The sequence below is a fragment of the Molothrus aeneus genome, chromosome 11 (assembly GCF_037042795.1).
Source record: "Molothrus aeneus isolate 106 chromosome 11, BPBGC_Maene_1.0, whole genome shotgun sequence".
NCBI classification, from domain to species: domain Eukaryota; kingdom Metazoa; phylum Chordata; class Aves; order Passeriformes; family Icteridae; genus Molothrus; species Molothrus aeneus.
Window position 1 is genome coordinate 12,959,792 of NC_089656.1, and position 15,130 is coordinate 12,974,921.

At 48.4% G+C, this 15,130-nt stretch overlaps 1 protein-coding gene and 1 long non-coding RNA gene across 3 annotated transcripts in view; one reads left to right on the forward strand and one right to left on the reverse strand.

Moving 5' to 3' along the window:
* Positions 1 to 329: 329 nt before the first annotated feature.
* On the reverse strand, positions 330 to 12,830 carry LOC136561087 (uncharacterized). Its single transcript, XR_010784299.1, has 2 exons — positions 12,676 to 12,830; positions 330 to 1,122 (listed from the first exon to the last, which is right to left on the reverse strand). It is a non-coding gene; the product is annotated as an uncharacterized lncRNA (long non-coding RNA).
* The window catches only part of GNAO1 (G protein subunit alpha o1), a 141,350-nt gene continuing 138,287 nt past the window's right edge, over positions 12,068 to 15,130 (forward strand). Inside the window, exons 1-2 of one of the 2 annotated variants that reach the window (XM_066557214.1) lie at positions 12,068 to 12,610; positions 12,695 to 12,737. In XM_066557214.1, the coding sequence (XP_066413311.1) occupies positions 12,493 to 12,610; positions 12,695 to 12,737 (161 nt within the window). In that variant the 5' untranslated portion in view covers positions 12,068 to 12,492. The remainder of the gene's footprint in view (positions 12,611 to 12,694; positions 12,738 to 15,130) is intronic. The other variant, XM_066557212.1, reaches the window with a different exon arrangement.

A 15,130-nucleotide genomic window follows, 5' to 3' on the forward strand; every position in this document is an offset into this window, starting at 1 on the left:
AAAGGTGACAACTGTTAGGTCAATAATTAGCATCAGTTGCCATCAGAGCTTGTAAGCAAGACCCAAGCAGGGAGGAAAATGTTGTGCCAGCATCCCCACTGGGTTTGTGGCTGGTCACTGGGACTCTCCAGCTTCCAGCCACCTGGAGGGACTAGTGAAGGCTCTTGGAGCCATTGCAAATTGTGAGTTCAGAGCAGGGCCTGCACATCTGGCAACAGGAGCTCCATCATTTTCCTTGCCAAACGAATCCCAGAGAATTTGCTTAGACCTAATCCACAAACCTGTCTTGGAAAACAGAGCAAAAGACAACACCACAATGAAAACTCATGTTTCTTGTACTGGAAAAGCACTTTATTCCCAAAACACAGATCTAAACACAGCCTGCACTGGCTGCTAAAGAAAACCTCCCTCAGTTGATTCACCAGCTGATGTGCACATTTGCTTGTTTGAGAAAAAGCATTTTTCATGCTGTCACACACTTGTGAGGGATTTCCAGCACGCAGTTACCCTGCCTAAGAGATGGACTCCAGGACACAGTTATGCTCCTGCCGCTTCAGGGGTGATGTTTTTCCCCACACCTTGAAAAACTCTGTTCTGCCACCACATGACACAGCTCAGAATCGGAGCTGGGCAGAGGCTTTTCCAGGGGCCCAGGCACACTCTGGCCACATCCCCCTGCTGCCTGACTAAACAGAGGAGATTAACAGCAGCACTCCTGGCATGGCCCTCTCTGGAGTTTCAACAAGCACCTAATGAATATCTCACTGAATCTTGGAAAAAACACTCTGGAGTCGCCTTCATGAACTGCAATCTTCCATCTTGGTGGTCTCCTGACGAGATCCAGCTGTGAAGGTGCTGCTCCCCTGCAGCCAGCCCTGTCCCCAGCACCTCTTCCCTCTGCCAACAGAGCAGCACCAGGCAGGAGGTTTGCAGAGAAACCAGGAGTTCCAAAGCGTAATCCCGAACAGATGGCAGCTGTAGCCGTGCAGCCTCAGAAGGGCACTTTTAAAAGTAAATAGCAACAAATGTTTTGGTGTGTAATGCGTTGAAATCTTGATCTCACACAGAGCTTATTTTCTTTTTTTTCCTCTCCCAGCAGTGGCAAATGGCTGAGGACAAATGCTGCTGAAAAGAATGGAGAAAGAAAAAACCTCAATCAATTAAATGTTTTAGAAACAATTGTGTTTCAAAATCAACAAGAAGAATTCATGAAAATCAATCCTAATTCAAGAGGGCTGTACTGATTTGTTCATCTTTCCCTTTCCCTGCCTAAGCAACCAAAGCAATAAAAATGATAGCTCCATCTCGGGCAAGGAAGCAATTGAAACTTCAAAAACATTCAACATCAGCTGATGAAGCTTGATGCAGTCTCCATGGCCTGAAAGCTAAATATTCTGCAAGAGAAGCAATGTACCAGGCAGATGAGTGGGAGTTTCAGATAACTCCTACCCCTTCAGCTTGTTTCTCCCAATAAAGCCAAGCAAACCAAGGTAAGATTGTCCTGTCACAGGGGAAAAGCAAAAGTGTCTGTATCAGCAAAGGCACTGCACAGACTGGAGCTGCCTCAGTTGCTCTTTGCCAGTAGGAAACAACAGCTCTGCTCTCACATGGTGCCCACCCAGGGCCACCACCACGGGGACATCAACAGGGAAGATCTCCTGGCAAGCAGAATTTGCAAAGCAGATCCTGATGCACCTTCCTGAAATGCCACAGCCATGGGAACATGGGCAGCATGCCACAGACCTGCAGCTCTTCATTTCATCATGCCAAGTGGTCCCAGAAGAAGCACCCCTTGGGAAACCCAAAGAGGAGGCCTTGGGCACCTCCTGCTCCCTGGATCTGGCCCCAGAGCAGTGTCACATGAGAAAGAACATTTTTCAGGCTGTCACACAGGCATGGAGGGAGGCTGGGGGATCACTACCAAGCGTGCTGATATTGCTCCAAATAATGACAGTTTTCCCAGAATCTCCCACTCAAACGCAGAGTGGGGGAACACATCCCCCTGCCAGGATCTGCTCTGCTCTTAGCTGAAGTCACACAAGCGTAATTCTTGCAGCACCCAGCCTTGTGCAAATAAACCGTGTCCAACCACCCTCAGAGAGCTTCCTGGCAGTGCAGAGAGCAGCAAAGCCAGAGCAGGGCACCCCTACCCACGGGCTCACGTCACCTCACCTTGGCACCACCAACAGCAGACACTGAGTTTTGTCTTGAGACAAGCAAACGCAGACTCAAGTGTGGGTTAAAAGGTATTTGGAAGATAAAACTTCCTGATCAGCAAGGACATGCTCCCAAAGGAGGGTTTCTCTTTAACAGGCACTGACAGCACCCTGTGTCATTGCATGGCAAGATCTGAAATAGTTACTCACAGTGGAGACTGTTTATCTGTGACTCACAGACATCTTCCCAGCTACCCCCATGCTCTCTAAAAGGGAGCAGGAATTTGAGCAAGAAAAATACCCTGGGAATAGCAGTGTGGAATGAAATGAGGAAAGGCAGTTAAGAGAGAAGGAGAAAAAATCCAGTTGACAAAACATCATAGACCGAAAAGAGGAAATGTAAAACATGGTCTTGAGAAGGCTCTCAGACACCTGAGATTTTTACAGGTTCAGATTTTCTTCAGATAAGGCTTTTTCACTTCTTTCTATAAAGTAATGAATTTTGTTAGACTTCCATCTGCCCCATACAATCACAAAAATTATTCAGACGCACTTCATCATTTTTCCTGTGCGTCTAGTGGAACAAGAGGGAGATTTTAGGAGGGAGACAGTAGGGACCTACATGTCCTGCTATGGTCATAACCCAAGGAATTTAGATACCACTTGATAACTCTATATACTTAAGGGTTCAGTGCCCTGTTCTCTTCCCTGCAATGTTCCCTGTTACTGCAACTTGAGCAAATGCTTGAGGACTTGGGATGCATTTATCCACAACACTGTAACAGAAATTGTGAAAAGAACAGAGCAGCCACTTTCCAGAGGGCATCCAGGATTTGGGGTCCTCTCCTCTTTGTGACCCTCCTGGTAGTAATGCACAGCCTAATTTCCTTTTTGTCTTATATTCTTATATTGCACAGGAAAACACACTGCAGTTTCACTGCAGTGGCTAAGCAGAGACCAGGACCCAAGAGTAAGGCATGGGGCTGAACTTCTTACATGGAAAGAGAAAAAACAGGCAGAGATTTGTGCTTTACCAGCCCCTGCCTTGGACCAGCCCAGCAACACAAGCATGTGTTTGTGCTGCTGTTCAGTGCTGCCATCACCCAGCAACCAGGGAAGCCACTTGCTCATCAGAGAAGGCTCAGGATGGTGACCAAGTACCCCAAGAACCCCTCCTGGGCTCCTCCTGGAACAGTGTGATCAAGGGGTGCACCACTGTGCAGCCTTACCATGATCTGATCACTAGCAAAATCCTCTGGCTCATCTGGGCACACAGGAATGGAGGGTGAGCCCAGCAACCCACTCACCCAGCAGTCCAGCCACACTGCAAGCAGATTTTTCTCTCCTCAAATATATCCATTATAGCTCTTCATTTAGCTGGCATTCACTGAAACTGATTGCCTGTAGACTTGGTTAAGAGATTAAAACTGTATTTATTCCCAAGCCAGCCAGCCAGTATGACCCATTTGCTACAATGGATGGAGGAAATAAATGACCTCACTACTTTTTTTACATCAAAACTGCCCAGGATATATCCTCAGTTCCTTGCTGGACTTTGGTTTGATTATTTTGTAATCACATGCTAAAGTAGACAGGGCTGATGTGTGTGGGAGGCACATTTTATTTGCTTGATAACACTTGTAGTGCTGAGCTGTCAGAGACCCCTCCTGAACCATCCTCCTCCTGCCAGGAGTACAGGTGGCTTTCCAAAAGGTGCCTCTGGTGTTCAGCTTGTGCAGGTCAGGGCTGCCCTGGGACAGAAGAGATCTACAGCTGTCACACCAAACCCTCTATGACCACTGATTATCATCAGAAAGAAAAAGTAACTGCTAGGATCCTTTCTTTCTTAGCAAAAACACATTTTAATTCTACCTTGGCATCAGCCTGTTGAAGGCAGTGGACTTACACACAGCCAGAATTTTCTCTCTTCCAAACAACTTCCAGTTCTGCATCCAGGGTAAGTCCTACCACATTCATCTTCAGTACTTAAAAAAACCCTTCTCATTGACCTACTTTGTTCTTCATATCAAGCAAAGAGAAGGAGAGAGAGTAGAAAGAAATGCCATCCTTATGTGTATGCTAATGGATCATCTACTTTTTTCAAAGGTTAAAAAAAAATCAACAAGATATTAATAACTTATATTTACAGACCTGTTCATCCCAAAAAAGAACACCAAACTATAGGACTACCTGTGTCTCATGTCACCTCCTGCTGCAAGGTGGAATTGGACAGGTGTTTAAAAATTTAGTGTAATTGTTTTCCAGCAGTAAATGAGGTGAAGAAAAGAATACAATGTTCCATGAATTTGAGAAATCAAGTGGCAGCCAGCTTAATACTCATGTGAACTATCAATGCAGGTTGCCAGAGATCCCACCCCAGCACCCAAACCTCCTGGAAACAATTGTGTTAGGACATCGGGAAACTCATGCAGCACATTTGAAAAACCCTTCTTGAGCCACAGAATAAGCATTTTCAGCCAATTTTTTGATCTTCTGGTCCAGGCAACAATGAAATATATCTCAGACAAGCTGGACTACTACAGAAATTGATTTCCTCATGCTGTGACAATGCATTTTTCAATGTTTTAGTCATTAATGTAGAAGTCTCTTGAGCTAGCCAGATGCTCAGTTTCTGACATCACCAAAATCAAGGGGAGTTTCACTGCTGCCTGGTGAAGCCATGAGAAACAGCCAACAGCAGCTCCCAGGGCAACACCCTGCTCTTGGCAATTTCATGGTGTTTGCTGGCCAAACTCAGTAGGAAAGGGTGGCACACCACAGCAGACTGAGGAGCTGCCCAGCCCAGCCTCCTCGATCCTCTCCATGGCCAGTGCAGGCTGCACCAGGAGGGAGGGAGCACTGCAGCCTCTCCTCCAGCACTCCTGCTCCTGGCACTGCCACCTGGGGACAGCTTTAGCCAGAGGCAGTCATTCTCTGTATTTAAAAACCTTTGATGGATCTTTTCTACAGGACTGTTTTCTTCTGCTTTTTGAACCTGGATCAGGTTTAGCATTCAGCCAATATTTTGATATTAAGTGAGTGCACTGATCCTCCAAATACAGAGTTTGCTTCAGGTACTGTTTCATTCTTGCCCGAGATGTCATTTCCCCCAACATGACCTTCTCAGAATACCACTGCCTGTTTTGCATGTGCAGAATTTGTTCTCCCACATCCCCTCCCAGTGAAAGCAAGTCCTTGTCTTAGGGCATTGTGAGGGATGCTCACGAAGGTTAGCTTCAGCCAAGGACAGCCAGACTGTAGGCTCTCTTCAAAATCAGAGGTGAGAGATGATTCCTGTTATTCATCCTCCAGAGTGTCTCTTTTCCTCCACTGATTACAGCCTCTGTCAGCTAAAGCCAGCCTTTGTGAATCACATCAGTACTTAGAATCAGGAAGCACTGCATAACATTGAAACAACACTTGGTAGACCCAATGCTTCTTTTCATATTTTAACAGATATTTCTGATAGAAAAACAATTATAATTCTGTAAAAAAAAAAAAAAAGATACTTTTTTCAGATAAAAAGTGCAAGAGTTGTATGTAACTGATGGTATATTTGTACTTGGACCTAGCTTCTGAGAGGTCTGAATCTTTTAAGTATACATTGATCTTTCCAGGGACTGAATTAGCATTCCTCAATAAGATCACTCATCAGGACTACTTGTGTGAATGAGACCTGCAAGGTTTCTGTATAGCATTTGTATAAAAACAGGAATGTTCCTGAAGTGCTGTAAATGGAACTGCTTTAATTGTCTATCCAAGTCCTGCATCTGATGGCAGTAGCTGAATGAAATGACACTTGCATGCAATCAGTTGCATGTCTGAGCTTGAATGCTTAATGCAGAAGATTAAGCTCAGTTTCACCAAGACCAAGCAATGACTGATTTTCCTACACAGAGTAATCAAGACCTTGCCTCTAACCAGCACTCCTGGATTGTGGCTGGAATAATTTAATTCCTACTAAATCATCACCCTTGATGTTGTGGAAATAGGAATAGTAAAGAGCTGACGGATCCTTGTCATCATCAAGTTCCAAGCCAGGGGCAGCTTCTCTGTCTCATTTTTGGCACCATTTCACCCTTGCCTGAAGGACAACATTGCATAGCTTCAGTTTTGTGGCTTTTCAAGGTTACTGGTGCACCTGCTGAACCACCCATGCTGTTCCATATTTCTTACTGGGGAAAGAGGATAGATGTTGGCTTCTTCCCTGCTTTCATTCCTGTTCCATTAGGTTCTCCCATCACCATCAGAGGACGAATATCTGCACTACCATACAAACAGAAATCTGATCAGATGAAGGGGAAGAAAATAGCCCATCATTATGTAAACCTGTCCCCAACAACAAAAATACCCATGAGGGAATCTGTACTGATTTCCTCTCAATGATCAGCAGCAAAAGAGTTAATAATTTCTATTCTGATTTTTTATTTGTAGGCCCACAAGTCTTTTAATTACTATGTGTCCCTAAACCATTAAAAAATGGAAAACATGGACACTGCAAAGACTCCTCAGAGCTGGGAGTTGAAAGTCATTGCAGAAAAGAGAGAGAAGATCACACCACATTAAGGGTTATTGACAAGTGCTTTCTCACTTTGAGTAACCATAACTTGGGACCCTTTGCAAACTTAGGTAATGTCCTGTTTAAGCCACACAATAAATGTCTTTTCACAATAAGTAGTAGAAACCTTTACTTAATATTTAAAAACACTTTATTTTGCAGAAACTGATGTGGATCCTCAGGAAATCATTGGTTTGAACCACAGTACTGAGCAGTGCTTCCACTCAGCTGCTGTCTTCTGGGACTGGTAGACAGACCAGCCTCAGGACCTCCTCCAGCCCTGGTACATGCAGTTCTCCTCAGCTTCCCCTGCAGATCTTCTCTCTGGCATTTGTCACTTTCCTCAGAATACATCCCGTTCTTGTCTCTGTGGCATGACAGACCTGAACAGAAACTTTCTAAGGTTAGTTCCAAGTACTTTGAAGACAAGCTGTTGTATCTCTCTGCCATGAAATGTGTTAACCCCATAAGCCCTAGCCCAAAAACTTCACCCAATTTCCAGACAGGAGCTGTCAGTGACTCCCAGGTACTGTAGTTATCATTGTCCACCAGACAGACATGAAAAACTAACAACAAAAGAAGGGTTTTCTGCATTTCTCTAGACTTCGTCAGGCTGTCCAACTTACTTCTTGACACCAATTATATTGCAGGTCATATTATTATCAACAGATCACTTTTTTTTTTTTTTTTGACTCTTGGTGTCTCATTCTTGTCTTATAGCCAATTTTCTACACAACAAATCCACCCTAGACCATCTCTTCACTTAATAGTCATCTCTACTTCTGCAAATCGCTAGTCAAATTCTAAGGTGATTCCTCATTTGATTTGCTGGAGTAGAACATATTCGTGGGGTATGGAATGAGTAAGAGTGAAGTAAGGATATTTGCAATTTAACCTAGTATCTGTGCATTTCATTAATCCTTCCTCCATCAACCACTTAACCTTTATGGGCGTTCTTATTGCTTCTCATTGTATTGATTTCTGTCCATTTCTCCAATTTAGTGAGATCATGCAGTATTTTAAACCTGTCTTCCACTACATAACTAGGTTTAGCTGGGGGGTAATTGACATCAATTTAAAGAATGAAAAATTAAGCTGAATATCCAGGCAAAACTTCCTAATGGTGAGATCTGCTAGAATGCATCGCTATCTCTCCGTGGGATTGGCGGCCGTTCCATTAGCATGTACATTAAAACCACACCGAAGGAATATAAGATTATAGATTGGACAGAGCAACCCTGAAGTAGGAGGGGAAAGATGAGCTGCAAAGCTTTGCAGCTTTCCTCCTATGATCACATCATTCTGGGCTTGCCCCACTCCCTCCTCATACCACCCACCAGTTCTCTGAGGATGTGCTGATCCTGCAATATCAACTAATTACAGGGATGGAACGAATGTGGTATTCCCTCCAATACCACTGCAACCTCTGGTGTGGTGGTGGGAATGTTGTGGCAGCTCTGAAACTTTCTCAAGGTCCATGGAAGAGTTTTCTCACCCCTCTTTGCACCCTCCTGGCAAGATGTGGGAACAAACATTTCAGTAAGATCTGTTTCAATAAGAAAAGAAACAATGGTTTTACACTAGAAGAGGGTAGATTTAAATTAGATATAAGGAATAAATGCTTGCTTTTGAGGGGGGTGAAACACTGCAGGCTCCCAGAGAGGTGATGAATGCTCCATTCCTGGAAACATTCAAGGCAAGACTGGGGAGGGCTCTGAGCAACACGGCCCAGTTGAAGTTGTCCCTGCTCCCTGCGGAGGGGTTGGACTAGATGGCTTTGAAAGGTCCCTTCCACCCCAAACTGTTCTGTGATTCTAGGAGGAAGGCCAGAGCACTCTACAAGCCCTTGAGCTGGGTAGCAGAGCCCTGATGGTGATGTGTGCTGGAAGGCTCATCTGTCCCCAGTCTGGAAGCACCCAGGATAAGACAACACACGTGAGATCATAAAGCTGTCGTCTACCCTGCAATATCACTTTGGCACAGTCTTTTTCAATGGCACCCATTATTTCTGTTACCATCCTTCACTTCTTAAAGAAATTACTATCTGATTAACTTTCCTAGCACAATGTTTGAAAACTGATTGCAGAAAGAAGCGGGGTTTTGCTGAGGCACAAATCAGATACAGGAGAATGAAGACTTCTGCTTAAAATACACTGCTGACTCTTGGGTTTGGGAGAGAGCAGTCTGAGCAGAAACAGATGAGTTCTTTATGCACCTTGATGAAACAGTTTAATTGCAGGAATAGCCAGAAAGAAAGTTCCTCCTCTCCACCTTTAATGGAGAGGTTCTCTCATTTACAAGGGGAAAAAAAAGAAGCCTATTTTCATCTGAAGTTGTTACTACCAGCAACCAGTCCTCTTTTATTAAAAGAGGACTTCTGTCAGCTCCTGAAAAAGGGAAACATCTTTTTCAGCAACAAAACCCAATATATTTATCTCAAAAGCCAAGTAGGCTGGAATGCATTTTGTTTGGTGGAGGAGGCAACCTTTTTTCTTTCATGTTCATGAAATTCATCTGCCATGAATAAGCAGATTTTTAAAAAATTAAATTTCCCTCTAAGAAAATTTTGAAAGAAACGTTTCCACCAGCTCTGCTCAGTTAGCAGCAGGAAAAAAATGGCTCAGAAATGGCTCAATTTCACAGCTGCTCCCCTGAATTTTTCTAAGAGCTGAGAGAGCAAGGAGAAGACTTGCCAATTTCTGATTTTCCCTTAAGAAAGAAATTAGCAGATTATTGTGTAGCAATGGGGATATTCATGGGACAAAGGGCTGACTGCAGACTCCACACTGGTCAAGAAGAAGAGAAATCATTTTCTCCATGGCAGGAGACTCGGGCTACAAATTTGTCAGATAACGAGTAGCCAGAGGCTGATACAAAAGACTAATTCTCTTAGTAAAACCCTTGGAGAGTTTCCCAATATGAGTCCAAGGCTGGCAAGCTGCTGGAGGAAACGGGAAGAAAATGCAGCCATCTCATGAGGACACTGCCTCTGGATTTCTTCATTGTGTTTTTTCTATATGGCACTTTTCGTAATTCCCTCTGGCTAGAACCATTGCAATGAAACTTATTGATTGAAATTCTGATCCTATTGATTTTACACATGAGATTTGTGTGAATATGAAAGAGCAGGAACTGCTCTGTAACCACACCCATCTCCATTTATTCCCTGCTGAACACATGCTGTAGGCTTGCTTGTCCATCTCAGTCCCCTGAACTTCCAGAAATAAATTACTCAAAATTCAAATACACTGCACCTGTTAACTCACAAATGTGTAGTAAATATCACTGGTCATTGAATACACTGAGTTACCTTATGCTTTCTTTTGTCTGCTTTTCTTTCATACCCCCTCTTTACCTCATTAACCTCATGTCCTGTTTTTCCCTTTTGTTTCAGAAGTCAGGAGGGAAAATGGGAAGAACATGCTCTGTGAGGAAGACGGAATGGGAAACAGCACTGGGAGGAGATGATGACTGCCTGAAAGGAAAGTGCCTGTGACTTCATGCTTCAAATACTCTAAGTGCTATCAGAAATTATATTTCTACCCCTAAGGAAATAGTCCTGGACATGGGATCTGGTGAACTCAGGAGAGCAGGTACGACAATCACAGAGGAGGCAGTGAGCAGAGGTCCCAAGTGGAAAACCCACACAGTGTAAGCACTGGTCACCCACACCCAACAGCATGAACAGCAGCCCCCTGCCTTCTCCAAGGCCTGTGGGGCAGCCCTGCATTTCCTTCCCACAGCACAGGGATTTCCTGTCAGGCCTCCTGTAGCTGGGTGCTTTTTGGCAGAGAGGTGGAGTGGCTTTTAGAGGCAAAATCAGCAGCCTCAGCATTCACATCTGCTTCCGAACAACCAAACCTCCCTTTGCAGATTTCTTGTTTACTGAAATGGTGGGTGTCCTTTCTATGGATCAGGTAGCAATCCTTGATTATCCTCATTTTAGTTTGATGCATTTTACCTCACTGTGCTCAATACTTCTTTCCTCTCTAGATCTTTTTATAGCTAGATTGTCACATATCAATCAATGTTATGGATTAAAGTTGAGTATATTGTGACTTGTCCGGGCCTGTAGGAAAGCATTTTAAACAAAGTTCAATTTATTTTATTTTCCTTGTTGACACTTGTTTTCTTCTCTCTTTTCCAACCTTGTGAAATGGCAAAACCTGCCAGGAAAATTGTGGGACTTTAATTCACTAGAATTCTTAAATCATTGTTAGATGTATTGGAATGGTTATGAAAAGAAGGCAGGTCATCTGGTGAGGTCTGTGACCGCACTGCAGCACAAAAAACCCAAACCATCTGTTAATTACACTGATGGAAAACATAATCCAACATGGTGCTGAAACCTGATGCTTTGCACGGAGCATGTAAACGATTCACGTTGCAAGTGTTAATCAAAGTCCCTGAACAGTGCGGAGCTCCCAGAGGGCTCCTGGCAGGTCAGGTCACATCCATGGCGTTGTGGGGTGAGGGCAGGCGCAGGGTGTGGGTGCAGGAGCTGCGGGGACCCTCAGGGCACGTGGGGAGCCAGGGGCCCCACAGTGCCTGGGGCAGTGCCAGGGGAGCCCAGTGCCCACAGACACACACTGCTGTCACAGCCCCAGGTGACACACTGCTGTCACAGCCCCAAGCACTCTGCTCTGCACTGCACCATTCCTACAGAATCGTGGGATGGCCTGAGATGGAAGCGACCCACAAGGATCATCGAGTCCAACTCCCAGCCCTAAACAGGACATCCCCAAGAGTCACACAATGTGCCTGAGAGCCTTGACAAAATGCTTCCTGAAACCTGCCAGGTTTGGAGCTCTGATCACTGCCCTGGGGAGCTCTAGTGCTCAAGCACGCTCTGGGTGAAGAACCTTTTCCTAATACCCAGCCTAATTCTCCCGGGGCACAACTCCAAACGTTCCCTCGGGTCCTGTCACAGCAAGAAGAGATCGGTGCTGCCCCTGCACTGCCCCTCCCGAGGAAGATGCAGCCCACCATGAGCTCTGCCCTCAGTCTCTTCTCCAGGCGAACAAGCCAAGTGCCCTCAGCCACTCCTCGTACGGCTTCCCCTTTACACCCTCCACCAAGGCAGACCCCAGCTCTGAGTCCCAGGGAACGGGGGGCAGCAGCCCAAGCCGCGGACTCTCCCGTCCGGGGACAGGCGAGGGGCCGGGCACCGGGGCCGCGACCCCCGCCCGTGCCGAGCGGGCGGCCCCGCCGCGGGCAGCGGGCGCGGGCCCGGGTGGGGCGGCCCCGAGCATGCGCGAGCCGCGCGCGTCACGGGCGAGGCCGGCGGGAGCGCGCAGCCAGGCGCGCCCCCGCGCTCCCTCCTCCCTCCCTCCCGCCCGCCCGCCCGCCCGCCGCCGCTCCCGCGCCTCCATTCGGCTCCGCCGCCGCCCGCCGAGGAGGGGACAGCGACAGTCGGGAGCACGGGAGAGGGACGCACCCTCCCCCGCCGCCAACCCGTTTCCTCCTCCTTCTCCTCCACCTCCTCCCCCGCCTCCGCCTCCGCCTCCCGGCCGGGAAGAGCTCGCCGTGCCCGCTGCAGCCCCGCTGGATGCACTGAGCGCTCGGGCGCGGGGAGAGAGGGGCAGGAGGGAGCCGGGAGCCCCGCCGCGGAGGCGCTGTGCTACCCGGAGCCTCACGGCCATTTGCTTTAATTCTTTTATTGCCCCCCGGCCGCCTCCTCCTCTCTGCCCGCGGGAGCCAGCCGAGGCGGCGGGGGCTGCATCCCCCCTCCCCCCTTTTTTTTTTTTTCATTTTTTTTTTTAAATTTTCATCGCCGCCATGGGATGTACCCTGAGTGCTGAGGAAAGAGCCGCCCTGGAGCGGAGCAAGGCCATCGAGAAGAACCTGAAGGAGGACGGGATCAGCGCGGCCAAAGACGTGAAACTACTCCTGCTCGGTGAGAACCCGCCGGTCGCCCCCCATCGCCCCCCTCCTCCTCCTCTTCCCCCGTGCTTATCCCACCTCATCTCTCTTCCAACAGGAGCCGGAGAGTCGGGAAAAAGCACCATCGTGAAGCAAATGAAGTAAGTCCCGCGGGGGGAGCGAGCGAGCGGCGGTGCGGGGCGGGAGAGCGGGGCGGGGGCTCGCGGAGGTGAGCGAGGGCCGCGGGCGCCATGTTTACCTGAGGGGACCGCGCAGGCACAGCGCGGCGGGGCCGCCGCCGCTCCCGGCGCTGTCCAGGGCCCGCTGGTGCTGAAGCGGCGCCCCGCGGCCTCGCCCCCGGCGGCCGGGCAGGGAGGCCGGCAGCCCACCTTCCCCCTCGGCGCAGATGTCCCCGTGAAGCGAACCGCTGTCACTTAAGCTTAATGTCGGGGTGTTATCTGCCGGCTCTGCGGATTTAAACCAAGGCTCCCTATCGCTGAAAGCCCCTTTTATTGAGCTGGTACCTTCTTCTTTTAATTAATGAACGACGAGCTTGGCCATTCATCTCATTCAAACCTCTCCTGCTCTGGGATCCGAGTCTCCCTCTGGTACTCGGCGCTGCTCCTCGCTGGGGCTTCCCACACCCTTTTTTTGTATTTAATTAGATGTAACTGTGTAATAAACAGCAGCGAAGAGCCCCACCGCAAGGTCTCTTCCAAGCATCCCCGTGGCTCGTGTAAATGCACCCCGTAGGAAAGCAGGTGCGGGGAATGTGGAGGTACCCCCGTGGTGCGACTATTCTCCCCCCTCCCATTAAAAAAAAAAAATAAAAATACAATGAAATATCCCGTCCTCCCACCGCTACAAACATGACGGGCTGGTTGGAGGCGGGCGCCATCACGGAACGAGCCTGGGCGCTGGTTCAGGGTCTGGATTTCAGCTGGGAGCGGTTGCCGCTTTGAGATGCTGGTGGTTGCAGAGGGATCCGTGCCTGGGAGGGGCCCCCCGGGACCGGGGTTGCTTAGCGAGGGGCAGAGGCTCAGAGATGGGTGTGGATGGGACGCGGGGAGCGGGGCGCAGGTTCCGGCGCGGGGACCCGGGGCTGCGCGGGCCGACGGGCGGCTCCCGGCGCGGCGTTCAGGCGGTTCGTGCTGGACAGCGCCCGGCGGGGGCTCGAACCGCGCTCGGCTGCCTCCGGAGGGGCCGGGAGAAGCCTAAGGGGCTCCGGAATAAGCAGAGGGGCCCGTGCCCGTCGTAAGCTGCAGCCCTGAGCTCCCGTAGCCGCCCCGGGTGTGAGTGTGTGTGTGTGTGTGTGTGTGTGTGTGTGTGTGTGTGTGTGAATGTGGGTGTGCCTGTGTGTGCGTGAGTGTGTGCCTGTGTGTGTGTGTGTGTGTGTGTGTGTGTGTGTGAATGTGGGTGTGAGTGTGTGTCTGTGAGTGTGTGCCTGTGTATGAGTGTGTGTGTGTGTGAATGTGGGTGTGAGTGTGTGTGTGTGTGCGCCTGTGTGTGTATAAGTGTGTGTGTGCCTGTGTGTACGAGTGTGTGCCTGTGTGTGTATGAGTGTGTGTGTGAGAGAGAGAGAGAGAGAGAGTGTGAGTGTGTGTGAATGTGGGTGTGCATGTGTGTGTGCATGTGCGTGCACCACGGGGGCAGATCTGGGCCTTCAGCCCAGCTTCCCTCCAGGCAGGGTGGCTGAGCAGGTGACCCGGATATTTCTGTATCAACTCCGTGGCCGCTGTGCCCACCCCTCGGGGGTTCAATGAAACCATCATCCCCGCCTGAGGCAGTGCTTTTCCCAAGGCGCTGCGGGGCTGGGAGGTCTCATTGTGAGGAGACTCGCCTCTAGTGCACAGTGGTGTCCGTGGCTTTTCCCACTGACGTTTATGTACCCTACTTCTGTAGAGGCTCTGATTATGCCCTTTCACTGTTTGAAAGGGGGCTTTTCCCCCTTTCACCCCCACAGTGGATTTGGGTCTGGGGTGGGGTAGGGTATGTTTGGTTTGCTCTTGTTTGTGTGCAGAAGGTGGATCGGGAGACATGTCGCTGCAGATGAACACCAATAAATTATTTAATCTCTAGGAATTGCTTCTGCAGAAGCTTGCTGGAATGGTGGGCGATGGGTTTTGGTTGAAGGGAAAGGCTGTAGGAGCTACAACAGCAGAGTGCACACATAGAGCCCATAGGCAGGAGGGCTGGCAGCGGCCACACTGGCTACACAATAAGCATACAATCACTTGTTTTCCAAAGAGCAGAGCTCTTGTTTTTTGAAGCAAATCACAACAACATAATAACCTGTTTGGTGGACTAGATTGGTATATTGAGAACTGAAATATACCCATTTTGTGTGTGTGTGTATATATATATATATACATATATATATATATATATATATACATGCATTTCATTAAAACTACTCAAAGTAAGGCATGCTAGGCTTGCAGCTTTGTACCTAATATGAAAACGTCAAGGAAGCTGCTATGGTGGAGATGGGCTTATAGTGCTGGAAATTGGGAGGCATCTGAGTGTGGAAACTCCAGTGAAGTGTGCGGAGGCT